The sequence below is a fragment of the Watersipora subatra genome, chromosome 8 (assembly GCF_963576615.1).
Source record: "Watersipora subatra chromosome 8, tzWatSuba1.1, whole genome shotgun sequence".
NCBI lineage: Eukaryota > Metazoa > Bryozoa > Gymnolaemata > Cheilostomatida > Watersiporidae > Watersipora > Watersipora subatra.
The window spans coordinates 24,434,599-24,454,923 of NC_088715.1; the positions used below are offsets into that span (position 1 = coordinate 24,434,599).

Genomic DNA, 20,325 nt, shown 5'->3' on the forward strand with positions numbered 1-20,325 from the left:
AAAGATACAGAGATAGTAAACAGATAGCCAATCATAGAAAATGGTACAGAAGTGATTTGTAGTACAAAGATGCAACTAACCAGACTTAGAGAGATTACATTGATTCAATCGCTTGCTCACTAGTAATTGGCACATTGCCAACACTAATCTCAATGAAACTGAGCATTCTTGAGACTGGCTTGGTTTTTCCTCAGGTGGTACATAGTATCTAGTAATGAAATTCTATTGAGCTTTCCATATCTAATGGCAAAAAAGAAAAATGTACGTACATGTACATGTACATATACATACAAGTACATACATGTATATGTACATGTACGTATATGTACATTATATACCAGCAAACTCTACGTAGACGTATATGTACATATATGTATGTGTAAATGTACATATATTTACATGTACTTATACGTATATGTACATATAAATGTAAGTACAAGTACATATACACATGTATATCATATATACAGAAATAAATCTATTCCTTTTATCTATTTTTACATCGCTAGAGAAGTTGTAAAGTTTCTAATTGTTTTAAATGTATTGACAAAATACTGTATACCTAAAATATATCAATGTATACTACATGTATATATTATATATATCGATCCAGCATGTTAAAACCGTTCTATTTACCTGTGGCAGGTCAAGCTCTTCAAAATGTTTAATTTAACAAAATGATTAAAAATACGATAACAATTGAAGAACAGGGAACTAAAAATGCTCAGGTCACAATTGAAAACATTGAGTTATAAATACAAACAAAGTTTGATTAATGACCAGGCTATTTATAATGCAAAGTTTTGCATGTTAAATAATTGTAAATCTATTCAGCACTTATAACAAAAACTGCTGAAAGTAACTTAGTCATGTTTAAAACAGTGTTTGTTTTACACACATTTTTTCAACAATGTGACTCAGGCTTCTCAATTGTAATCCATTTCTGTATCGATCTATATATCTATCTATATATATCTATAGATCTATCTATCTATGTATCTAATTATTTTTCTATATATCCTTCTGTAGATCTATATCGATCTATTTACATATCTATGCATCTATCCATTTATCTATCTATATAGCTATGTATCTATAGACCTATCTATTCACCTATCAATGTAACTATAGACCTATCTATTTATCTATATATACATATATATGTTTATCTATCAATATATCTATCTATCCTATCTATCTGTATATCTATATATCTATCTATCCTATCTATCTGTATATCTATATATCTATCCATCTATCTATCCATCTATCTATCTATCTATCTATCTATCTATCTATCTATCTATCTATCTATAGATCTATTTATCTATCTATGTATTTGTCTGTCTATCTATCTATCTATTTATATATATATATATATATATATATATATATATATATATATATATATATATATATATAAATCTAACTATCTATATATCTATCTGTCAACCTATATACAGTCAAGCTCGAATAACTCGCCTTCAGATAGCTCAAACACATGGTTAACTCGAACGGATATGTTTGGTCCGTTCCCACGAAATGATAAATTGTTTTAGATAACTCAACCTCAACATCAGTAATTTGAACGGTTTTTTGCCCAATGGCTACCAATACGATTGTTATAGAATACCGCTTTATTCCAAGCCATAGAGATGAACCTCAACTTTTAGTAGTTCTTAGGCCTCGTTATTACCATCATCGGCAAAATATTGTTGTTAACGACTTTTGTAAAAGTTTGCAAAAAATCAAATTTTACCAAACATCTGCTTAGCAATGGCCCTTCGACAGCAAGGAAAAGCGGGGTAACCTGCGGATAAACTTAGAGTAAAATTGGCAAAATTGATCTTGGTTAAAACACTCAGTGGAAAAAGAAGTCTTTTTTCTGAGCATTTTAACTGCGATCAGGTTTTGCCAATTTTAACCTCAGAACATCCTGGCAGTCACATCACCTAAAACAACAATCAAATCTCAAGTGATAGAAAAGTATCTATACTTTCTGAAGAATTTTTCAAAACTTTACATGAGAGGCCCTTTAACTTGCAACAAGCAATCTATGCTTTTGATTTATATATAGTTTGTATATGTACTTGTATCTACTGATAAATACATGCGCTTGTAACAGTGCTCTGATAACTCGAACGCTCTGATAACTCGAACACTTTCGCTCGGTCCCGTGAAGTTTGAATTATCGAAGTTTTACTGTATGTCTATCTATTTTTCCATCTATATATTTATCTATTTATCTATCTATTTATCTATCAATATATCTATGTACTTATCTATATTTTTATCTACATACCTAACTATCTGTCTATATATCTATGTTTATATCTATATAGCTATCTATTTATCTGTCTGCCTATCTACATATCAATAAATCTATCTATCTACTTATCTAGGTTAGTTAATAGCGGTGTTTTGCTGTAACGGAACAATAAAGTCTGATCATGCATCAACCTGAAGACATCACAAAAAACCAACTCTTGTTTGTGTTTTGACGAAACGTAAGACCGTATCTGTTAAGATGAAATTAATTTGCTGGAATCTTGCTGCATAAAACTTCGCAGCAAAATTTCTATGTGTTTCCCAAATGCTGTGGCATTAGAAGTCTGGCAGCATTTCTATGATAGCATCACTGTTTCGACAGTAAGCATGATGCCTTGATTACAGAAGTCAAGAATATGATGCAGACAAATCCCGACACAAACCTGTAGAAATGCTTGTCACAAATCACTCTATTCCACTGGAGAGCCTAGAGGAAGTGGATGAGGAAGAAGGAGACACCATCCCCATAGACCTATTAACTATACTAGACTGGGCAATCTAATGCACCACGGCTCAGCATTTTGTCCTACTTAAATAGCCACATTCTTTGCGACGTAACGTCATTGCTTTGTTCACTTTGCCTAGTCCAAGCCGTAGTTTTTAGTAGGAAGCCATGGAGAGTGGAGCAACTACCAGCACTGGGAATGATTCGAAGGTAAAGTTTGCTCCAATTGTTTTCAAGTGTGGTTGTGAGAGGTGTATCTAGATATAAAGAGCAAGAAATCTTGCGGATTTTTCCGAGATATGCATACAGATAATAGTTTTTTCCAAAATGTTTTCCCAATGTTCATTGCTGGCACTAATATTTGAAAAGTTGTTTCGCACGAAAAGGTGCCAAGCGCGAAGTAGACAAAGTGTTGCACATTTCATGAAGTTTTTCATCACCATGGCAGGTGGACATAGGCTAGTAAATGAGTATGGCGATGGCTGTGCTATATTTGAGAGTGTAGCTAAACCCAACCAGAAGGATTTTTACTTTATGATGGTCTCATAAGGATGCAATCATTTACTGATTATTTTGCAGGGCAAGAGGAGTAGAAATTTTTGCTGTGCATTTGGATGTTCTAATACTCCAGCAAAAGACAGTAAACTAAGTTTCCACACCTTTCCATCGGAAGAAAAACACCTAGACAGACGTAACAAGTGGATAGACGCCGTGAAACGTAAGGACTGGATGCCTTCCAAATACTCTGTGCTCTGCAGTGATCATTTCACAATAGACTCTTATCGTAGACCTCCTGGTATGCAGATGGCTGCCATACTAAAGCCTACTGCTGTACCAAGGGTATTTGATTCTCTGCCAAAATATTTACAGCCGACTCAACCAAAGCATAGACGACTGTTATGCCGACCAACACCATCTCCACCAGACCGAGATGAGCTGGTCCTGGAACCTCCACTTTGGTACGAAGAGCCAACAGTCGCCAAGCAATCTGTAGAGACCATTCCCGACCCTCTACATAAGCGCACACGAGGTAGACCAAAAATCGCACCAGAGATACGAATACCAAATCTTTTAAAGAAAGTAAACACACTGAACCACAAGCTTCAGAGGCTTCAAAACACCACAAGTATCTAGAAGAACTTGCTTGCATTACTGCAAAAAGAAAATAAACTCCAAAGCGCTAAGCTTGACTCGATAGATGGTTGCCTGCAAGAGCTAATAGAAAATGAAGCCAAAAACAAAAATACAAAAACTAAAGTGGTCTACAGTCCAAAAATCAAAGAGTTTGCAATCACCATGTACTACTATTCTCCAAAAGCATACGCCTATCTCAGAACGTTGTTCAAACTTCCTAATGCACGAACTATAAGACGCTGGCTCGAGTCTGTAGAGTGTGATCCTGGCTTTTTAACAGATGTCATTGTAATCATCAGTAAAAAGTCATGTGCAATCAATGTATACAGTCTCGTGATAGATAGTATGGCAATCCGAAAGCAGCTTAGTCTGGAGAAGTCAACCGACTCTGTGCAGGGCCATGTTACCATTGGGGACAAAACTAAGTTAGCCAGCGAGTCACTGGTATTTCTTCTTGTTCCAGTGATGGGCGGTGTGCGACATCCAATTGGCTACTTCTATGTAGACAAGATTGACAGTGATTTACAGTCGCAATTGATACAACAGTGCCTACGCCTTACTGCCGAACACGGAATCAGGATTATAAACATAACTTGCGATGGTGCACAAGCAAACATCACCACTCTGAAAAAACTAGGTGCCCAAATCCCAGAAAAGCCATACTTTCCACACCCAATGATGGACCACAAAGTGTATGTTACATTGGACCCGGTACACATGCTAAAGTTAGCGAGGAATGCGCTGGGCACTTTGCGGAGATTTAAATCCCCAGAAGGCGATGTAGACTATACCTACATTGAAAATCTTCATAAGCTCCAGGATAATATCGGGCTAAGACTTGCTAACAAGCTGACAAAACGGCACATGAACTGGAAAAATATGACCATGAAAGTCAAGCTCGCCGCTGAGATGCTTTCTTCTTCTGTAGCAGATGCCATTGAATATCTCTCTAAAACAGATGCAGTATACAGAGATGCCGGCGCCACCATCACATTCATAAGGAAGGTTGGTAAATTACGACACAGCCACTCACGCGACATGTTAATGTTTGATGTGGCTACAAAGCAGCAATAGTATTTACTAATAAAGTTACTCAGTATAGTATTCTGAAGTCTGTTGATGCCGCTGAATTTTGCTTTTGCCAAAAGTCATTGAAATTCATCAGCATTTTGGTGTATGCGCCAAAATGTTAACTGAAAAATGTATAACTTTTGCTTATTTCTAACTTTTCATTATAGATAGATCAACTGTTTGACATTCTGAACTGCCACAACCCTTATGGAAAGGGTTATAAAAGTCCACTCACAAGAACAAACTATGGATATATAAGCGACAAAATTGTTGGCATCATTTCCTACCTAGAACAGTTGAGCTTGCTAGATGGACGCTCTCTCGACACCAGCCGACGTAAAACTTTTATAATTGGATTCAAAACTGCAGCTGCTTCGTACCTTGGAATAGGGAATTACATTTTTCAAACATTTCGCGAGGCCAAGTATTTGCTTCCGTACAAGCTTGGACAAGATCATATAGAAACACTGTTCTCAAAGATTCGGGCCAAAGGAGGTTTCAACAATAATCCAGATGTCCGTAGCTTCAAATCTGCACTGAAAGCTCTCCTAGTGAAAACAGACATCACACCTAGCTCGAGTGCTAACTGTCTTGATTTTGATGACTCAGATGGCTTCTGCTCCCTACTTCTCTCATCTAAACGGAGAAAAGATAATGTAGAAAGTGACGATGACTTCCATGATGATTTGGAATCAAGCGAACGACTGGAAATCGATCTGTCAAAATCTGTCTCGGACATAGTGGAGTACATCGGTAGGTAAATACAACAAATTCCTCCACATTTTCTACAAAACAAGAGATTTGGCACACATTGCAGCCTTGCTGCATGTGCTAAACTGCATGGCTGCTGATATAATTGTGGTGCATGCATGTACATGTATTTTGGTATTAGTTACTTTCACTAATTGTTAGTGTATAGAGCAGATATACAGAAAGCAGAGTGGCTTAAAATAATACTGCAACAGATCAGTGAGATGTAGTTAAATTTATTTTACGGTTGATACATATGCTTTTTATAATAATATTAGCATATGATATTTATTTAGCAGGTTATGTGGTACGGAGCTTAAAACTCAACTGTAATGACTGCACCAGCTTTATAGCCTCCTGTCCAGGTTTACGCACCAGGGATGATGCGACACTAATCAGTGTGAAAGATAGAGGTGGTCTGTTTACACCTCATCCTGCCATCACAAAGATATGTCTAGGCTCAGAACAGATCGTCCGGCAGTGGGTCGACTTAAAAGGAATCACTGCAGACATACACAAGCTGATGGTCACTAAGACTCTTTCATTCGTTTTACAGAGCAATTTGCATCAGGAATTTCCATGCTCAATTCACAGCTCAGCGTTAGTTAAAACTATCACATCCAGATATGTCAGAATTAGAATTCACCATGAGGCTACAAAGGTAGCAGCTAACAAAAGTAATCTTAGATCAAAGCTCAGCCGACTGGTCGTCTTTAGTCATGTGTAGCCTGTCACAATATGTCTAGAAAAGTGTACCATTTGTCGTTTGCTTTCTACGATTTTTCTGATGCTGTTTGCATTACACCTTAGACCCAACATTTATATTCATGTCAGACTGCGATCAGTGTACCATTTACCAGTGTGTATGCATTTGAAATCAGTTTGTACACCTAGCTACTTGGCATGTTAGCCCATAGCATAAGGCAACATTGATAATTTTGCAATATTTTTTGAATATATCAATATACATTTTTACTGGCACTTTACATATGAAATATTCAACTTTATGTTTATAAATTTGCAGGGTAGGAAATGCATAGTGTATAAGCTTAGCATCTAAAATTTTAAACCAATATCTTATGTACTTTAGTAGTTATGTCAAATTACATGTAGCAACAAAGCTGTCTCAGCCATTCTTTCAATGTAAACAATGATGACTCGCTTGCCTGACCAGCTGCAAGTGAACAAAGCGTTGACGTTACGTCGCGAGGAATGTGGCTATTTAAGTGGGACACTGTGGCTTGGCATTGCCCAGTCTAGTATAGTTAATAGGTCTATGACCATCCCTAACTCCCTCATGTGTAATGTTTGTAACGAAGAGGGCACAGAGGCAATAGCATATTGCATCGACTGTGGGAAGAGAATGTGCCAGAAACACAACCAGGTAGTGTACTTGTATAGAGACACCGGTGCAGTAGACGACTTGTGTAATGTTTAAGTCTACTGAAAGAAAAAACGTTTGATAGTTACTAAACTTGTTTTCTTAAATTTGTGTATTCCTTATTTCATGGTTTTTTCACCTGAATCAGAAATGTTTTTTAAACAATTCAAGTTTTCTATTTGCGCTTACAATATTTATAGTTCAAACAAAAATTGTTGATTTTTTCGGTATTTTGAGGGTAGGATAGCATGGACAAATCTTTTCCTCATTGCGGCATTTTCCTACAAAATCGGAAAATAGAAGTTAACACTAATTTTTCCTCTTGTAGCTTAAACTAAATGTTTTAAAAATTTGTGATTCATCAGGTACCGGCACCTCAACCATGATAGGTTTTCTAAAAATACTTTGGCAATATACGGATATTCTTTTCGTTGCAGCTTTGGAATTTTGCCAAACCACCCATGTGCAAATCACTTCCATCTTCTCTGTAAATGTCAAATTTTTGGTTAAATTACGCAGCTGAACCCACCTCACCATTGAACACATAGTTTCTATTGTGGTCAACTTGTCCTACTATCTTAACCCTTTGTTATGATCAGACCCACTTCCACTCATACAAAACCCTATATATCTTTTACCAGAATAGTATATCGTCCAATTTGTTTTACGCTGTACCAAGCTGGGTACTCCTTGGTACTGAAAACTGATAAAGAATATTTTTTATTAACAACTATTCAACCTGATTAATAAGTATTTATTAATTTTTTGTTTATATAAAATTGCTAATTCAGTTGCATTTTGTAAAGTAAAGCATTTAATAAATATATATTATTAAATATGCTCATTTCATAAAGTTTTGAGTGGTTATATAACTTGTTGAGATATTCCATAAAGGACAAAACATGTTTATCCAGAACTTATTGAAGTTGCATGTTGAAACTGGTATTTAAATATATTTCAGTTTCATGAAGAGTATCAAAGTGTATTTTCAAAGAAACCTCATAATGTCATTACCATGGAATCTTTTAAATTGTCTCCCCAAAAGTACACCATAAGGCAGTGCCCGACCCATTCAGGCCGGAGTTTAAACAAGGCATGCGAATCTTGTTTACTAACTTTCTGTGACAGATGTGACCTGAAAGAGAACTTTTGCAAAGAAGGTAACAATACAAATCTTTTAGCCAGTCTTTAATCTTCCCTCTAACGAGTTTACAGCAAATAAAAGTGAACTTTCACAAAATTTTAGTAGGTTCTATCAGAAAGATCTATCGCTTGCAATTGTTTTTTCTATAGTTGGGATGTTTCAAGATTACAATCGGCAAAGTTTGCTTATGGTTACAATGCTCAGATCAAACAAATGTGTGATTATGGCATCTATAGTTGGAAACAGACCGACAGGATAGAGACACGTATCGCTGCAACATTAATGCAATAACTGATATCAATTACAGCAAAGATAACATCTAGTGACATCATTTTGCATATGATTACGTTCCTTGTGAGCATTTTAACCACGCTAACATCTTGAAACATCCCGACAGTCAGATCACCTCACACATTAAAAACAATCGCAAATTGTAGAAAAATACTCATACTTTTAGAAAAATCAACGAAAATTTTGTGTACATTCATCTTTGAATGCTTTTTAAAATTCATAGAGGAACCAATGAGTTGCGGCAGGCTGTTTATGTAGAAGCTTGAAGAATTATTGAGAAATTTTTTGTTGTTTTTCCTTCGCTCTGATGATTGAAATAAAAAAATACCCATACTTTAAAAAAAAATCAACTAAAAATTTGTGTAAATTAATTTTTTAAATAATAAGAGTTGCGATTGTTGAAATATCATTTAAGATGTGCTGCTGCAGGAAAATCACACAGTATCCGATCAGTTGAAGAAGTCAGCACGATGTTTAAAAACAAGCTGAAGTATCTCCATGACTCAGTAACTGTGAAAAGTTCAGAGGCACGAGAGGTCGAGAGAAGAGCCTGTCTTGACCTGAGGTCAGTCGACGAGACAGTTGATCACATGATTGATGAAGTGAATCGAGTAACCAATGAACAGGTGAGAAGTTGTCTCTTGAGTTTTGATCAATAATTGTGAATCAAAATGCAGTTCATTTGCCCAAATCTATGACGGTGAAAGCGATTAGACCATTAAACAGTGACAACTTGTTTGATTGGGTAATTAAAAAGTGATAACTTGTTTGATTGGATTACTAAACAGTAAGAATGTGTTTGATTGAATTATTCAACAGTAACAGCTTGCTTAATTGGTCAGCAAAGATTTTTAATGTATTGATCTTTTTGTTACAGCTAACTTATAATAATATACACCGTATAAACTTAGCAATTAAAAATGATTTTTTGAAAAACATTTTGCTTTCGTTTTTGCATATGTGAATTTGTAGAATAAATTCTAGAGCTAGTTGCACACTAGCCAATAATTTGTCAGATTATGCCCAAAACAGGATTTAATGAAAAATTTAGGAAAATATTCTTTTTGGTTGACTAGAATTGCTTTGAGAAATTGGCTGGACCGCAATTAGAACTTATTCAATACTTGTTTAGTTGCGACAACAAATCAAAGTGGATTAAGCGCAATTCTACTTTTTCATGGAAAAAACCTACTAGCCTAATAACCAATAAGATTGACAAACATATTTGTTATACTCGCGTTATAGGTAGTAATATAATTGCATAGAGCTTAGCATGTTGGTCTGGTGGTAAGAATAATTATACTTTATTAAACACAGAGCAGCACATATATATATATCGATGGTAATATAACGGGAAGTATTTATACATAGTAAAGTGACATCATAGAGTAGTAATAAATCATTTGCATAGGGAAGGTATGCTGACAAGATAAATAAACAGCACATAAAATGATTTAGTGTTATTGACAACACTACAATATTTGCATGTGTAGATCGGTCAATCTGCCTAAAAATTGGAGACAGATTGACTGAAAGCTAATAAGAGATTATAAAATTTTGTGTGCCCAGCTTGAAACAGTATTTAAACAAATTGCCTTGAAGGTAACCAAAGGTAAGAACCAAGCGACTGGCTATACTACTACTTACTGACCTGACTAAAATGGTAAATTGTTGTACTCGAACATACAAAAGAAGATAACTCTCTAAAAACTAACAAAGTGGTAAAACATTTATGCTTAGATTTATACCAATTTTAGAGTTACCTCTCTTGTTCTATATTTTGTGAAGCAAAGTGCTGAAATGCGTAACTATGCATTTTAAGTGCAAACTACGCAATATTTCATATATCGCAAAACCTTTATTTGAACGCCACTTCTATTTGACTGTCACTATAAGGTAAGGGTTGAAAAATAGAGCGCCATCTTTTATTTGAGTGCCTTTTCCATTTGACCGTCACTTTGAAAATCTTTGATCTTTATAAACTGTAATACCAATTCACCAGTAGAAAAGTGCCCACAAAATCATATTAACAAAAAATTATTTACATCAATAAAAATCAATTCTCTTGTTGTCCAACTCGGAAGCTTTTGACATTTTTCCGCAAAAACTTTAAAACCAACACCATAGAAATAATTAATAACTGTCCAAAGCTAATAGTAGTTCCTTGTTTAACACGGTTTTCATAATTTGAAGTATATGTATATAAAAAGTGGTTTATATTTACGATGGAAGATGAATGACTAGTTTTAGGTCAAAGGCTACGTTTAGCCAGCAAAACTTTTACACGTTACATTTGTGCTAAATGCAATGCATAAAGGTTTTGCTCAGTAAAAATGGTTTGGACGCTAATATCAACTAGTTTAGCAGTGCAGAAGAAGAGTTGAGGCCAGAAGACATTGTGGAAGGTATTGGACAACCAGAAGATGTTCATTTTATCAAAAGCAACAATCAGAATACAGCTATCCTAACAAACGATGGAAAAGTTTTTGTTTTAAAAACGTTAATTTTTGTTTCTGCATGTAACCATACTTATAATATAAGTATGGTTTATTTATGCCACTTATTAATGAATATACATTTGTAGCATTTGAGAGATTATCATTATATAACTTGTAAATTTGCAGATCTATAGCATATTATTTGATGGCATCATTGCAGTAATCTGATCTTACAATTGATTGACACTCGTAACTGCTCTTGTATTGCACATAAAAAGCTACTTTTAGCTGCAGATTGTAGCAAACATATCAAAGAGTGCAATGAGTTTTTATGCAACATTGGCAAATATAGATATAAAATAAAAATATGCCTGTAAAATTAAAAAAAAAAATTGAAAGCTCCAACGAATTGCAAAACAGGGCACACACTATAATGTTATTCCAGTTAATTGCAAGCAATAGATATCAACTGGTAGAGACATTTTTCGATTTTTCAATGCATATTTATTTGGAGTTCTTTGACAAGTTGGAGGTAAGTTAGTAGATTTATTGCATCCAAAAAGTTTAATATCACTCCACTGGAAATAGAGGGCAAAATATAGGCGGCATTCGCTTTACCGGAGAAAAGGCTAAATTTATCTTCCCAAAATTCTGACGAGCCATTTGAAAAATGCAACACCAGCCTCTATTTGAACACCACCTCCAATAAAAGAACTATAAAGGAAGGGTTGAAAAATAGAGCGCCATGGCATTTAACTTACGATGTTACGGTGTGTGCATTTAGTTGATTTAAACATTCTATTGTTTTGACATTCTTAATGTCTTTTTCATTGGCTGATTTTTATAATTAAAAAAAACACAAAGACTCAACTAATGATAATCCTTGCAGACTTTCTAGCTATTACAATAACATTAAACTGCTGCTTCTAATAACAGGCAGCAACGTGCTGTGCGTTTTAGTTCCTAAGCCATTTGTAACTGATAAAACTAAACTAATGAACACACAATGATGACCAAAACCTTGTATTTTAAAAATTATGAAATCGTTGTCTTTAGGAAAGTGACTAAGAGAGAATAATTCCATCTTAGCTCCATTCAAATTTCAATCATTTGTATAAGTGTGCCACCGGTTTTTACGATTGCCTACAGATAGCGGTCATCACATGCAAGGCAATCCTACTAAAGAAAGAGATCGAGAGCTACCAGTTGGAATGCACACAGGAAGTTGATAAGTTTGCAAATACGCTCAGTACTAAAAAAGAGCTAGTGGATGAACTTGCAGAAGATATTGAGAAGTTGCACACTCATGGTCACAATGTTGATATTGTCAATGGGTTCAAGGAAAAGGCTGAAGAAGTGACAGCGGCACTCAAGTTGAACTTTGGGTTCTGTCAAATGCCACTCAAAAAAATGCTTGTTCAAGTAGGTAGGTGTCACGACTAAAATGTATGAAGCTAAAATAATTTTGAAATGTACACTTTAGCATTTTAGTACTTTATATGTTTTGCATGTCTGCCTTTATCCAATATTTACCTACTTTAGAATAGCCCTACGTCATAACTTTCTTGTTTTCAACATACTAAAAAAATTAAACAAATAATAAAAAATTCTCACAAAAAGCCTGCTCAGATTTCTGTTGAAAATTTATTTTTTGAAAAATTTATTTTTTGGAACTAAGGCCTAAATGAAAATATAGAACCATTTAAATAACTCAAAAGTTCTAAACATTAAATTGAATTCAGAGATCAGTGATGATGTTATTGACTTCTGAGTGAGATTTGGAAATATTTAATTACACCAATGATATACAGCACCCCAAAGATAGCCGACGGCTATCATATGGGCGGGGTTTAATGATGGAGCTCAGTTAGGACTGTGCTAGCCTGAGTTTTGGAGCAAACACAACTCTCGTGGGGCGGTCGCGTTGCCATGTTACGTTTTGGAAAACACGACTCACTGTTATTGCTTCATTAGCTCATTCAGTCAGTAGACCCCCGGTTCATAATAGCAAACCTTGAATTTCTACGACGTAGGGGTGATACCTAACCAGAACAATGGATCCATGCAAAATAAAACATTTCAAATTACCTACTTTTAGTAATTTTAAAATTGGTAAAGGTCGTAGTATATGCTTAAAGTTGAATATAATTTACCCGAAATTACCCAAACAACGGCCTTTTTTTTCTAGTTTCTGATTAATACGTTGCTACCCCTAATAGAAAATGACCAAGTCTCTCATCATTCTCACATTGTTTTACCTGGCCAATAAGGTGGGACAGCAGGCAAAGCTGTGCAGTGTATTTTTCATACTCAAAATTTAAAAACAAAACAGAATTTGGGCTATTTTACGATTGTGACTATTAATATAACGAATGCTTGCGAATGGTAACTGACTGATCATAATGGTGACAATATTGGAATACTATATTTATTTGACAACAAAATGAATTAAACAGATAAGTAAAATAGCCACTAAAGTTCATAATATTTGTAAATGTACGAGGGGCTTTATTCAGCATATTTGTTTGTTCGGTTGCCGTGTTCGGGTTCATCCCAACAGAGCTCCATCATTAAACCCCGTCCATGTGAGAGCCGTCGGCTATCCTTGAGGGGCTATCCTTGTATATCATTGATTAAACAGAAATAAAAATGACATGAAAAATTTATCTATTCCAAACCGCATTACTTTTGTAAAGAATGAAAACTGTGGTTATTTTTAGGAACTAGTTTGAAAATAAAAGTTTGAAATAAGCAATTTGTTAGAACCAATTTAAACCAATGATATACAGCCCCCCAAGGATAGGCAATGGCTATCATATAAGCGGGGTTTAATGATTGAGCCTTGTTGGGTTTGTGCTAGCCTGGGTTTCAAAGCTACCAAAATTCTCGCGGGGCGGTCGCATTGCCTTGTTAGGTTTTGGAAAACACGACTTGCTGTTATCGTTTTATTAGCCCATTCAGTAAGTAGACCCCGCGGTTCACAATAGCAAACCTTGAATTTCTACTTGTAATGTAGGTGTAACACCTAACCAAAATAATGGATCCATGGAAAATAAAACATTTCAAATTACCTGCTTTTACTAATTTTGAAACTGGTAGGGGTCGTAGTATATGCTTAAAGTTGAATATAATTTACCCAAAATTACTCGCACAATGGCCTTTTTTCTTTAGCTTTTGAATAATATTTTGCCACCCCTAACATAAAATGACAAAGTCTTTCATCGGTGTCACATTGTTTTACCTGGCCAATAAGATGGGACAGCAGGCAAAGCTGTGCAGGGTAGTTTTCATACTCAAAATCTAAATATAAAACAGAATTTGGGTTATTTTACAATTGCGACTATTAATATCACGAATGCTTGTGAATGGCAACTGACTGATCCTAACGGTGATAATATTGGGATACTATATTAATTTGACAACAAAATGAATTCAAAAGACCAGTAAAATAACCATTATAGTTCATAATATTTGTAAATTTACAAGGGGCTTTATTCAGCATATTTGTCTGTTCGGGTGCCATGTTTGGGTTTATCCCAACAGAGCTCGATCATTAAGCCCCGCCCATACGATAGCCATTGTCTATCCTTGGGGAAGGGGGGGGGGGGCGCTGTATATCATTGTTTAAACTTACAAAACTGTGGTTAATTACTGAGCTATTAGAAAGATAAAACACGAAAAGCTACTGACTATCGAAGTTTACTTTTTCAAAATAAAAGTTTGTTTTATAGGTAACATGAGGCTTGAGATTAGTATAAAGGCAAATCAATATTTAGCTATGCGATGGACAGCAATGATTAGCTGTTTTTATGTCATCATTAACGATAAGGCGTGCACACTCTGAGCGATTAGCTGTAGGTGATCGCTAACCAACAATTAATAGAAATTACGAAATTGCATTCGCGATATCTCAGGTCCTTTTGTTATATTTTAGTTATCGGAATATGTAATTAATCACTAGCATGGTTCTTGCCATGCTTGCAAATATGATTTGACATTAATCTTCACAACTGTTGAAATTTGATCCGATGCAGTCACCAAACAGCCAATCAAGAAGCTAACAGTTGTGATCATCGATGTCAAAGTTTTACATGTTGAAAGTCCATCATATCATCGATAGAAACGATGAAACGATTACATTTGGCCATTCATCGCAAAATGATGTCATATCTGACAATGGTTGTGGTCCATCACACCGGTAATCATTGATCTAATCAATAGTGTGCATGAGACTTTAATATCCGATTCAATACCATCACTAATTATTTTGATAAAATACAGCACTTCTTCTATTACTACATGTACATGTAAGTGTGATTCAGTTTTATATTAGTTCATTCACTTCTATTAACCAGGAGACTTCAAAGACATTGAGCTACAGCTTCGAACCTTGTCCCCAACAACACTTCACTACAGAACTAAGGAAAGAAAACCATCAGACATGTGCTCAACCGTTTGCTGGATAGAAGACCAAACACTTCTTTGTGGTAGACAAGAAACCCTTCAGCTTCGATCAAGCCAAACCCTTAATGCATTAAAAGAACTGAAGACATCGAGTGTTAACGGAGTCGCCCTACACGAACAAGGATATCTCGCCCTCTTTTGGGACACCGGAAAGAATTACATTATTCTCTATTCACCAGAGTTGCAGTTCATCAAACTTTTCGGAGAGTACTTTCGCACTACAGATAAATTCTCTCATATTGCCGCCAGTGACAAGCTAGTAGCCGCTGTCGATCCAGACTGCAAACTTCTAAAGGTGTTTAGTGTTTCTGGTCAGTTTCTATACAACACAAAGTTAACAGGGTCAATGAGGCCGTGGGGAGTGCATTTCCTGTTAGATGGCTGCGTGTTAGTTACCGATTTCGTAGGAAGATGTTTAAAGAAATACAGAGTTAAGGAGGGACATAGTGAACCGATTTGGAGTTGTAGAAACCTTTTTTCTCCTGTCGGCGTTTCAACAAATGATCAAGGTCTCATCTTTGTCACCAGCTTTGACACAAAAAAGATCTATGTCATATCTCCACAAGGTAAGGTGTTTGATAATTGCTGTTTCTAAGTCAGCAAGAGAGAGCATGGCCCTACTTCTAGCAAGCAAATACTGTTTTTACTTCTGTAACTTGTTTGCATTGAATTAAAAATTTGCTATACTTAGTGTTGATTCTAGCAATAATATATGTATTTGTAAATAACCATAAAAACCAAAAGTTAGTAAAAGTTGAATTCCTACACTATTATTTTGTTTTATTTATTTTTAAATTGTCTCTTCACATGAGCTGATTTTCTATTGTCCACATTGACCAGTGAAGTAAAGTTAACATCAAATCGAATAAAAATAAACATGAATTTTCCACACCTTGAAATAAGCTTGACCTATGACCTTTGTTGATGGTTATGTGGTATACGCTATTAATTGGCTACTACTAATCCATGGTTATATGAATCTAATGCATTTGAATTGATAAAAGAATAATTTCATAAGCCTTGAATAATTGATTTTGACCTATGACCTTTGTTGATGGTGATGTGGTGCAATCAGTTGGTTAGTAGCTAGTCACCACTATTCCATGGTTACCCAGATCTAATATATTTATATTGGCAAAAAAGATTAATGAGTGAAGGGTATATCAGTGATCAAATCGTAATTTTCAGCTCTTTACTCTTATTTTTGATGACTGCAAAAAGATGACTTCCAACAAGTTGATATGAAATGTAGTTTTTGCATTTTGGCGTGATGGTCTTCAGTAAAACTTAAAGCTTAACTATTTTTCACAAGAGTTGCACACAATGGCTGCCCAAAGAGCTCCCCCTATATCTAGTTTTGATCTATGCTAGTCACAATTTGCTTTTATTTTGCACCAGGAGAGCTGATGAAGGAGCTGACCAATGAAAAACTGCTTGAAATCAAGGAAATTTATGACATCAGCGTGTATGGGAATCAAATTGCGCTTGCTTGTGGAACTGATGGAGTTATCTGCTTTACGATGAAATTCGATGCTCTGGTTATATGATATCAACCGATCTAAACTAATCATGTGACCATCTCTGGTCATATGACCATCTATCGTCATGTGATCTAAGCTTGCTCTGTTATATTCACAGGTCAAAGACATATAAATTGCATGTTTTAGAAAGGTTTTAAAAACAAGCATAAAACAATAATTTTGATATACTTCATAAAATCTAACTTAACAAATATTTTGTCAAATTAGTTTTTACGTAAAACGGTAATCTATATATATATAAATGATATATATAAATAAAACTGTTATAACATATAATATAAAAAAACATATTTTTATATATACAAATTTAAATTGTATATATATATATAATATATATATATAATGTATATAAATATATATAAGTCTCGGTGTTCATTTGTCTGTCATATGTCAAGTTATAGTAATAAGGTCATAGAAACAAAAATCCACAACGCACTGGAACTGAACTCAGACCCTTCCAGTCTGCAGACAGGCATGATATTCATTACACTACATTCATAACTGACCATGTTATGTAACTAATTTGCTCATCATACTTATTACACCTGCCCATTTTTAATGCTGGTTGGTTAAAACAGCACACTTATTTTTCCACGTCTCACAATTCTTTTATTAAACAGAATAACCAGATATCATAGCTCACAAACATAAATTCTAACGAGAGCCTGTAACTAAATTTTTGATCATGCATAGATGTACCCATAGATGTACCCATACCAACTGTAATTGAGGTCGTGAATTTTGTGTTCACTCTCTTGATACTTTAGTTTGTTTGTGATTGATGAGTATGTTCACTTTCAAGCTTTCTGTATCACTAATCATTGAGAGCAGGAACAAAGCAGTGCATGCTGGGCAGACAAAAACGAAATATGCATATAAGAGTAGGCAACTTTGATCAAACCCAGAGCTACAATGGGTTACACATAACTATTTCAATATACCCTTGTGCGCCCAATCAATGTAGAAGCTATTAAAGTTCTACAATTGCTAGGGCACGTGTTTGTAATCTAAAGACTATACGCGTACCCCATAGACTTAACAGCTACTCGTAAAAATGCAAAAGCATCCTCGCGGTGCTCTTTAAACATGGAATCATCTACAAACCAACGAGTTTGACACAACAAATATATCTGACAAATGTTATTCTCTCTTGTCAACTATAGAGAAAATCATTTCTGAAATAGACCAGCTGTATGTCTTTGTTGCTAAATATAGGCAAAGATTTTCAGGCCTGTCTATTGGTTTGAAATGGCAAGTCAAAAATCATGCGCTTAGAGAGTACGAGAACTAAATAATGGGCATGAAGCTGCCCTATATAAGCTGTCATGTAGATGATGAAAGGCTGCATGGTTTCAAATGACACCGATTTTGCTTTTAAAACCATGATTAAGTCTGTGAATTTGCTCATTTTTGATATTTGATTTGCTTTAAAAATGAAGTCATCTAATCAAATGTTATTCTTGCTTGTCAACTGTAGAGAAGATAACCTCTAAAATAGAGCAGTAGTATGTCTCTTCTGGTATAATAAATACAAGCAGACGTGTACAGACCTGTCTAGCTGTTTACATACTTGTCTACCTGTTTTCAAAAATGGGTGAAAAGTCTTGCGGTCAGAGATTATAAGAACTAAATTCTGTGCTTGAAATTCTGTCTTTCAGCAATCAGCTGATTGCTGAAAGATGTAGGTAATTAAGCTCTCATTAGCCTCCAAGAAAATAAGAAGGCTTCATAATGGCTCTGATACTACTAGTCAATATACATGTATGAGCACGTTAGCTGCACTGTAGATTTGAAAGAGTGAATTTATGTGACCAAATCAGATTCGATTGTGAGCACACTTCAATAGTGAAGGAGTGACTTTATGGTAACCAAATCAGTGTCGATTGTGAGCACACTTCAATAGTGAAGGAGTGACTTTATGGTAACCAAATCAGCGTCGATTGTAAGCACACTTCAATAGTGAAGGAGTGGCATTATGGTAACCAAATCAGTTTCGATTGTGAGCACACTTCAATAGTGAAGGAGTGGCTTTATAGTAACCAAATCGGTGTCGATTGTGAGCACACTTCAATAGTGAAGGAGTCAGTTTATGGTAACCAAATCAGTGTTAATTGTGAGCACACTTCAATAGTAAAGGAGTGGCTTTATGGTAACCAAATCAGTGTCGATTGTGAGCACACTTCAATAGTGAAGAAGTGGTTTTATGGTAACCAAATCGGTGTCGATTGTGAGCATACTTCAATAGTGAAGGAGTGGTTTTATGGTAACCAAATCAGTGTCGATTGTGAGCACACTTCAATAGAGCAACAGAAATTTGTAAATCGTGATCACACAGGTGAGAACTCAATTCAGGAACTGGAGGTTCTTTTAAACATTTCTAGTCTTGTTGCTTGAATGCATCTGTTGAATTCTTACTCATAATTCAATCTATCATTTGCAAAAAATATTGCAGGGGCTAGCAATATATTGCCCACTTAATGCTAACTTTGTCAGGGTGGCCTAGTGGTAGTGCCTTTGACTATCAACCATGGGGTTGGTGGGTCGAGTCCTGCTTAATGCCGATCTGACAAAAAGCTTTCAGCAAGCTTTGAACCCTAAATTGCTGGGTCTTTTAGATCTAGACCATAACTAGGAGGCCCCCGTGTACCGCACTAACAATCTGAGCACATTAAAGACCCACCTCTGTCCTTCACACATTGGGCAAGTGAAATGGTTACCTGGCTCTGCCAGGCTGGAGGTGTTGCAAAGGCATCCCTTCGGGTTAATCTGACATTCCGGAAGTGGTAGATACTGAAAATTGGGTCACTTCTTCTCTACCATACTGATCAACCTGAACATGCATCCCTAAAATGCAAGTCACTGTAGATTCCCGACAAACAGCAAACCAATGTGAGCTTTGACTGTACCTTTCAGAATTGATATAAACATGGTTGAAGTTGTGGGGCTTATGGACTTCAGTAGCTTTGATTTAACTTTTTGATTTTGACAGTTTCACATTGATTGCCTCATAGCCACTATTAAACAGCTGTAGTTTCTTCTTGCAAAGCAGCCATGGTTCAATGGTGAGAGCGCTGACTTATGATCATTAGGTCAGTGGTTTGAGTCATGTAGGGACCATTGGTATTGTTATGAAGGGCATCCAACCACAATCGCTGCTGTGCTCCACAAATCTGGTTGGGTCATTGGCGATCAAGCCGGTTCCCCATCTGCGCTCCAGTGTAGATGAAGAGGGTGGCGAGCAACCCTGCTGGACCATAAACCAAACCTCACAAAAGGCGGAGGAGCTCCTCTGCAAGCCAACGGCCAGCTAGCTAGAAATGGTGTCTCAATAAAAACAC

The 20,325-nt window shown here is 35.6% G+C and overlaps 1 protein-coding gene across 1 annotated transcript; it reads left to right on the plus strand.

Annotated features, from left to right (window-relative positions):
* The first annotated feature begins 2,941 nt into the window (after window positions 1–2,941).
* Window positions 2,942–3,907, plus strand: LOC137402387 (THAP domain-containing protein 1-like). The gene is made up of 2 exons (XM_068088888.1): window positions 2,942–2,983; window positions 3,353–3,907. The coding sequence occupies exons 1-2, from the start codon at window positions 2,942–2,944 to the stop codon at window positions 3,905–3,907; spliced, it is 597 nt and encodes a 198-aa protein (XP_067944989.1).
* The last annotated feature ends 16,418 nt before the right edge of the window (window positions 3,908–20,325 follow it).

What these genes read in the sequence shown, in the direction of transcription:
- LOC137402387 (XM_068088888.1), top strand. Translation starts at nt 2,942, where the DNA reads ATGGAGAGTGGAGCAACTACCAGCACTGGGAATGATTCGAAG. An exon ending in GCACTGGGAATGATTCGAAG is followed by an intron (nt 2,984 to 3,352) that starts GTAAAGTTTGCT and finishes ATTATTTTGCAG; the next exon opens with GGCAAGAGGAGTAGAAATTT.